This window comes from Geospiza fortis, unplaced genomic scaffold (genome assembly GCF_000277835.1).
Source record: "Geospiza fortis unplaced genomic scaffold, GeoFor_1.0 scaffold26, whole genome shotgun sequence".
In the NCBI taxonomy this organism is placed as follows: Eukaryota; Metazoa; Chordata; class Aves; order Passeriformes; family Thraupidae; genus Geospiza; species Geospiza fortis.
In genome coordinates, this window is record NW_005054425.1 from 1,558,391 (window position 1) to 1,565,862 (window position 7,472).

General features: G+C 59.7%; 1 protein-coding gene across 1 annotated transcript; it reads right to left on the bottom strand.

Moving 5' to 3' along the window:
* Positions 1-305: 305 nt before the first annotated feature.
* On the bottom strand, positions 306-4,852 carry ELF3 (E74 like ETS transcription factor 3). Its single transcript, XM_005426797.3, has 9 exons — positions 4,743-4,852; positions 3,742-3,910; positions 2,925-3,146; positions 2,594-2,677; positions 2,387-2,500; positions 2,174-2,263; positions 1,489-1,605; positions 1,151-1,346; positions 306-445 (listed from the first exon to the last, which is right to left on the bottom strand). The coding sequence occupies exons 2-9, from the start codon at positions 3,902-3,904 to the stop codon at positions 325-327; spliced, it is 1,107 nt and encodes a 368-aa protein (XP_005426854.1). The 5' UTR covers positions 3,905-3,910; positions 4,743-4,852; the 3' UTR covers positions 306-324.
* Positions 4,853-7,472: the final 2,620 nt, after the last annotated feature.

Genomic DNA, 7,472 nt, shown 5'->3' on the forward strand with positions numbered 1-7,472 from the left:
TGCTGGGCTCTCACAGGTGGGCTTGAAGTTCTCTTCCCCGTTGCATCTGTTCAGGCTTTGGAACAGCCACAGTCCCCAGGGCCCCAGCTGGAGGTATGGATCCAGCAAGGGAAGTCACAGTTTGCAATAACCTACTGGAGCCAAAACATGGGCTCTGCACACCTCGGGGCTGGCAGTCACCGCACACACGAGCGAGGGGTGGAATTCCACACGCTGCATGGGCCAGCAGCTTCCAGATACAGCTGCAGGCAAAGTTTCCTGTCAAGGAGCCCAGCTCAGGGCTGGCCCTGAGGGGCTGATCAGCCCCTGGCTCATCCAGGACTCCTACAGCTCCTTGTTCCTGTTGAGCACCTCCTCTTCCTTCCAGCCGCTGGAGTTCTTCCCAAATTTGTACACCAGCCGCCGTCCATCGACTCTCTCCAGGATCTCTCGTTTGTAGTAATATCTGTGGGAGACACAGGTGCAATCAGGGCTCTGAGACTCGGGTTTCTGTGGTTGAGATGACCCCAAAGTATTAAAAAGTCTTTTTTTTCCAGCCCCATGACCGAAGAAATCGAGATCCGTCGGTTCTGCTTTTCAGGGATTATTTTTCCGTATCTATTCCATTCTTTCTCTCACCTGCTGAGATCAGGTTGTGGCACAGTGACTGCCCTTGGGGTGGTGTTAATTTTTATACTACAAACTACGTGTACTTTATTTACAATAATTTTCCAATACCTATCACCTATGTTAGACAGTCTGTCTCTACTCTAAACCAGTCCAAAAGTGTCACCATCCCAGCAGAAGATGGAGGACAAGAAGAAGAAAGAAGGACAGGACACGCCCAGATTCCTCCATCTTGCCTCTTGAACCCCCATTCTAAAACTCCAAAATTCTACTTTTTCACCCTGTGACAAATTAACTATCATTCTACTCAAACTCTTGTGGCTTGTAACTCTTCACACAAAGTTGGTAATTGTTTCCATGGACTAAAATCCAAGGCACAGGTGTCTTTGACTCTGTGCCAAGGTCTCTGAGCCCCTTGCCAGGGTCTCAAATCACCCAGGGCAGCCAGAGGAATGTCCTGGGTCCTGACACTGAGGAGCTGCTGGAGGGCTCAGGCTGAGCCCCAGTGGGCCTGAGTCCCCCCAGGACAGAGCAGGGCACTCACCTCATGGCTCTGCTCAGTTTCTCATAGGTCATGCTGCTGTTTTTCTTCTTCTGGCCCCAGAGCTGAGCCACGGCTTCCGAGCGCAGGAACTTGAAGACGCCCTCGCGCCGATCCTCCCACTTCATCAGCCCCTCGTTCAGCTCGGGGTGGATCAGGATGTCCCGGATGAACTCCCACAGGTGGGTGCCTCTTGGGGCTGAAAGAGGACATTGAGCTGTAAAGCAGGGAAGCTCCTGCAGGTCCTTGGACCTTTGGATCACCCTAAACCCCCCTGCTAAGGCCGTTCCTCCCATCATTCCCCAAGAAGCCAAGAGAGGCAGTCTGTGCTCCTCACGTACAGTGCTTGCTCTTCCTGTTCTCCAGGCAGTCTCTGCTCTCCTTGCTGAGTTTTCGGGGCCGTCCCCGTTTCCGCTTGCCGTGTTTGCTGTCGCCTTTTTTGCTGCCTGGAAAGTGCTCTGTGCACACAGAGAGGGGCACACGTCAGGCTGGGCAGCACATGCTGGGCTGCAGCCCCAACCCTGTCCTCCCAGGGACCAGGAGCTCCCTCTTTCCAGGCCCAGGTACCAGGGGAATATCCCCTGAGAGCAAGGTCACCCCATTCCTCCAGCTTCATCCCACCCTCATCCCCAACACTATGCTTAGGGCAGCATGCTGCTCTTTGCCCAAACCCTACTGTTTCCTTGCCCGAACCCTACAGTTTCCTTGCATTCCTGGTGTTCCCAGTGTCATCAGCAGCTGGGATCAACACCAAACACTGACTCCTGTGCCCTGGATCCCTGGCTGCAGCCTTCACCCATCTGCCACCACTCAACCCTTCCCACAGGATCACCACTGCCCTGCCCATCACCCTGCTCAACAGAGAGAAACAGAAGCAGAGCACCCAGGGAAACAGGCCTTTCCCTCCTCTCAGTGTGAGGATGGGTGTTCAGTTGTTGTCCCTAAATCATGGCCAGGTAGGAAGTGCAGAACTGCCTGGGAGCCAGCCCTCCCCTCCCAGCTCCTGTCTGGAAGGAAACAACTCACCATTAGGGAAGAGCTTTGATTCTGCAGGGTCGAGGTCGAGGTCACTTCCACCGGAGTCCTGAGAGTCGGGGCTGTGGGACATCACAGGCCCTGAGAGGCAAAGGATCAGGGTTCAGACCTCTGAGCATCTGGGGGCTTTTACCCCTGGTTGCCACCCTTCCCCTGCCACCAGACTGCAGCGAGACCCAAACCCACCCTTGTCAAAACACTGACCTGAGACATCAGAGCTGCCTGGGGACATGGAGCCTGGCAAGCAGGTGAAGTCTGTGAAAGGGTTTGTGGGCTTTAAGTCCTCCAGGGAGTCCTTGGCACAGGGATTTCCCAGCTCTGGAAGGGGCAGAGAAGGGAAGAAGGGGTTAGCCTTGCTGCCATCAGTATGTGATCCCTGGGGAAAAGGCTTGGCCAGGGCCCCTGTCTTACCCAGCTGGCTGGAGTTCAGGAAGGTCTGGGAAGTCGCATCCTCTTTTTCCAGCAAATCAATGATCCAGTTCAGCTCATCAGAGGCTACAGGGGTGAAGGACTGGGATTAGCAATGCCTGTTCCATATGAAGGGAAATAGTGCATACTGGGAGCTGAGCCCAGCCACGCTTGATCAGCTCTGTGTCCCCACACCCTCCCATGCAGCCCCTGCAGTGCCCATGAAGCCCCTGCAGTGCCCATGAAGCTCTGGCCTCCTGGGCTAGTGGAGGCCTCTCCAACTCATTCTTCAAGCTGCTGGGCCTGCAGGTGAAGGAGAGCCTGGTGCACTCACTGATCTCGTGCAGGCGGTCATAGAGCTCATCCCCCAGGGGCCCGAAGATGCGGTGCATCTGCTCCCTGCTGCAGTGGCACAGCGTGCGCCCGTCCATGTTGCAGCAGGAGAAGTCAATGGAGCTGGCATCGTACTTGTTCTTCTCCACGTGGTAGCTGATCCACTCCAGCACCTGCACCTTGCTCCAGAGGTACGGGAGCTCACTGAACCACTGGGGCTTGTCTGCAAGGGATGGAGAGCAGGGCTCAGAGCAGGGTGGCTGTGCCAGCACCGTGTGCCTTGGGTGGGCTGCCCGTGGCCACTGGGCACCTGGTGTGGTGCACTGGCAATCCTGAGGGACACACAGACCCTGCTCTTGAGGAGTTATGGGCCTAAAGGGTCTGTAGTGCCTTGCCCTGCAGACCCCACACTTCCCCCATGGCTGGTTTCAGTCCATTTGTCCTGTTTGTGCTGCAATCCACCCTGCTCTGCTGGTTTCTCATGGTGCCTCCCTGAGCACCATCACATGAGCCCCCATCACCAGGACTGTACTTCCAAACTGCTCCTGGTGAGCCCTGGCAGCCTGTCCCCTGTGCTGTGCTGTGGGAGGAGGACAATGATTCCCCCATCTCCTGTATAAATTAGATTTGCTCCCTTGTGCCACCCAGGGTGTTCTCCCACAGCCTTTCCCTGGGGAAACTGAGGCATGGTGGAAGCTGCTCACTTGTCTCAGTGGAACAAGGACCTTGCAGTGCTCTTCCCAGCCAGTGGCACCACTTCACAACTGCCCCTGTGTGCCAGCTCCCCAGTGCCACCAGTGCCAGTCCCCTGTTCCTACCTGTGCTCTGTGCTGGGGGCTGGCTGGCCGGGAGGCCGAGCCCCAGGGTGCTGTCATCCCCAAGCTGTCCCAGCATGTCCAAGCCTGGCTGCACCTCCTCAGGCTGGTACATGGCGCTGATGTAGTTTGAGAAGATGTTGCTGATCTCACAAGATCCTGCCATGGAGCTCTGTGCCAAGAGATGACAGTGAGCCCAGAGAGCCCAGTGAGCCCTGGGCTCAGTACCTGCAGCACCCCAGAGCCAGGCTGGGTGAGGTGGGGCTGTCTCTCCCTCCACCCATCGTCACCTCTAGGTCACTTCTGCAGAAATATGCACCCAGCACCTGCTGGCTGGGGCTGGGCTGACTCACAGCTCCTCGGGGGCCAGCACAGAGGGAGGCTGAGCCACAGCGAGCTGGGGACGTGGCGTCACTGCTTGTGAACAGCCCTGTCCCAGCAGCCTGGCCTCACCCAGCAAGAGGTGACAGCCAGAAGGTGGCTGGCAGAGAACAGTGACCCTGGCCTCAGCCAGCAAGAGGTGACAGCCAGAAGGTGGCTGGCAGAGAACAGTGACCCTGGCCTCACCCAGCAAGAGGTGACAGCCAGAAGATGGCTGGCAGAGAACAGTGACCCCCAGCCCCTCCGAGGGTGAGGGGTTTGGGCACTTGGCCACTCCTGAGCCCCCTGACCCAGCCGGCTGCCCCCTGCCCGCTGCTGTGCCACAGCTCCATTCCTCTGCACCGGTCACAACGAGCACATCCCAATCACTGCAGCCAGGAGGGCACCGAGCCCTGCCCGGCCCTCACAAAAAGCCAAATCGTGCTGTCCATTTTGGGGCTGCTGTCCCGCTGTCCCGCTGCCCCCTCAAGGAGCCCACTCCTGGCTGAGGCGGGAGAGCCAAGATGGAGCCTGAAGAAAAGGCCAGAGCACATCCCCGGTGAGAGCCAAGGTGAAAGGAGAGAGCAAAGCAGCTGTCCTGGCCTCGGGGACATCAACAGGCCCGGCAAGAAAAGCTTTGATACCTTCTGTGGTGGCAACTCCAGCAGCAGTGGGTAATCCAGAGAGGAGCCAGGGGAGAGGAGCCGGGGAGAGGAGGCCAGGCCGGCCCTAGGCTCTGCTCATGGGCCCCGGGAGGCTGGTGCCGATGGGCAAGCCCTGCCCGTGCCTCTGCTTTTATAGCTTGGGCGGTGTAACAATCTGGCAGCCCGAGGGGAATTCCAGCCCCAAACGTTCATGCTCCCAGATCCAGGTGATTTGCATAATATGAACCACCGGGTCCCGGCCCTGCGCTGCCTTGCCGGGAAATCTGGGCTGGCCAGTTTAATCATTGTCAGAGCCCGTGCCCCAGCGGTGCCCAGAGTTTCACCCACACTGCCTTCACGGGCTGCTTTCTTGCCAGGCTCGTGTTTGTTTGCTCACAGCAGCAGGTTCACTCAGCTCCTGCAGCCAAAGCCACCCGTGGGGTCAGGGTGGGCCCTGTGGGTCCCTGCCCAGGGTTTGCCTGGGCAGTGCAGCCAGTACTCTGCCCTGGGCACACACCTTGCCAGGTGGGCAGCCAGCCCTGGCACCCAGCAGGTGCCCTGTGCCTGGAGCACAGCCTTGGGTGGCACAGATTTCCCAGAGCTAGGACAGGGTCTCAGTGACCAAGCAGGACAAATGTTGGGGACGGCGCACATGCTGGGGGCAGGGCTCAGGTGGGGACAGGTGGTTTTTGTGGGAGTACAGCAGAGACCAGGCAAGTGCCTGAGAACTGCTGCCAGGCTCGTGTTTGTTTGCTCACAGCAGCGGGTTCACTCAGCTCACATAGCCAAAACCACCCGTGGGGTCAGGGTGGGCCCTGTGGGTCCCTGCCGGGGTTTGCCCGGGCAGTGCAGCCCGGACTCTGCCCTGGGCACACACCTTGCCAGGTGGGCAGCCAGCCCTGGCACCCAGCAGGTGCAGTGGGGGTGCCCTGGCTGTGCCTGGAGCACAGCCTTGGGTGGCACAGATCTGCTGGGTTTAGCCCTGTGCTGCCAAGGGAGGCCTGTGCTAGGCCAATCCCAGCCAAAGCTGGAGCACCCCTTTGCCTGGTTCTGGTTCTTTGCTGAGCCACATGGAGACTGAAGCAGTCCTGGGCACCTGGGAGTGGAGCAGGTCCTGGCATCACAGAGCTACCACTTGTCACTTCAGGGTCCTTATCACTCCAAACCTGGCAGCAAACCATCTCCTGTGACACTGTGCTGACAGGCTGTTGCAAACATGGATACTCCAGCCTGGCACATGGACCAGCAAGGGCAGGGTGGCTCATGTCCTGTCCCCTGTGTCACATCCCAGTGTGCCAGCCAGGAGGCACCAGGTCCCCCAGCTGATTACCCACCCCAGCTTCATTCCTCCTCAGCACCCTCACGAGAGCTGGTGCTGCCAGGCCCTTCTGTTTCCTGGGCACAGCATCCCACAGGGACACCCCCATGGCAGGGAGCAGCCCTGTCTGTCACTGTCACAGGGCCACCAGGGAAACACACCCAGGACCAGGGATGGAGCCCAGGGCTGCCCCGTGCTCAGGAGCTGGCTGCCCACTGGGCTGCCAGTGCCCGTGCTTGGAAAGCTGCCCCTGGGGAAGGTTTTTCCACCCTCTACTCCACTGCAGGTGTCCCTGGAGCGGGGTGGGATGTGCCAAAATTTCACCATCCCCTGGGCCACCAGCGAAGGGGTGATGAGGCGGCCCTGTGGCATCTGGGAATCTCCTGCCCGAGCTGTGCACAGCCCACCCACCCACAGGTGTGCCCCTGGCAGGGAATCCAGGGGCTGCCTGGCAGGGCTGTGGGGCACAGACCACCCTGAGCACCCCCTGGCCAGGGGTCCCTTCCCTGCAGAGTGGCCTCAGGGAGGCGCCACAGCCAGGCCATGCACCCAGGCAGTGCCACCATGGCAGACGGGCTCCCAGGGGTGTCACCCTCTGTGTCCTCCTGAGCCTGCCCCTTCCTTCCCTGCCCTTTGGGAATCAGGAGGCCAGAGCAGGAGCTCTCCTCCCCACACCCCTGCAGGGACCCTCCAGCTCTCCTGCCTGCAGAAATGCCCTTCCTGCCCCTTTGGCCTCTGAGGTGCCACAGCCTGGGCCCTGTGATGGCCCCTGGGGAGATCACCATGGGCAGCCCTCCCCAGAGATGCTGAAACACTGTGCTGGGAGCTGGGAGGGCATAAACCTCTCCTCAGGTGTCCCCATGGCCTCCCTAAAGCCCTGGGGCACAGCAAGGTGCAGAATGGTGCCCATGGGACCCTCCCCTAGCCAGAAGCAGCCCCAGCCCTGATGGGCTCAGAGCAATTCCTCCCTCAGCCTGAGGATGGGTGGCATAGGGCTGCCAGCATCTCACTGCCACAGCTCCCAGGGCTGTGTCCCTGCTGTCCCCTTGCTGCTGGCCCAGTGCACCTTCAGGCACGTGGGGTGCATGGCACAGGGCACTGCAGCAAGAAAGAGGTGGCCATGAGTGTGACATGGTGACATGAAGACTGGCAAGAAAATGTGTCTGTGGAGCCACGAGTGGCTGAGGCACCAGGTGGGAGCAGGAGCGATGTCACCTGCCCTGCCAGGGGGAGTTGGGCCCATGACACCCCCACACTTGCCCTGGCAGCACCACGGAGGCTCAGCCAAGGTGACAGCCCTGTCACAGGTTGAGGGTGACACAGGGCGTGGTGCTGGGGGCTGGGGCGCCCGTGGGCACTGCCAGCCCCCAGAGACACCTCTGGGCTGTGCTGGCATTGCTCAGGACCGGCAC

Excerpts from the sequence above, each read along its gene's own strand:
- ELF3 (XM_005426797.3), bottom strand. The coding sequence starts at position 3,904 with ATGGCAGGATCTTGTGAGATCAGCAACATCTTCTCAAACTACATCAGC. Across the intron at positions 3,147-3,741 it reads GCCCCCAGCACAGAGCACAG|ACAAGCCCCAGTGGTTCAGT; the intron begins GTAGGAACAGGG and ends CATCCCTTGCAG. Across the intron at positions 1,606-2,173 it reads ATCAAAGCTCTTCCCTAATG|AGCACTTTCCAGGCAGCAAA; the intron begins GTGAGTTGTTTC and ends CTGTGTGCACAG.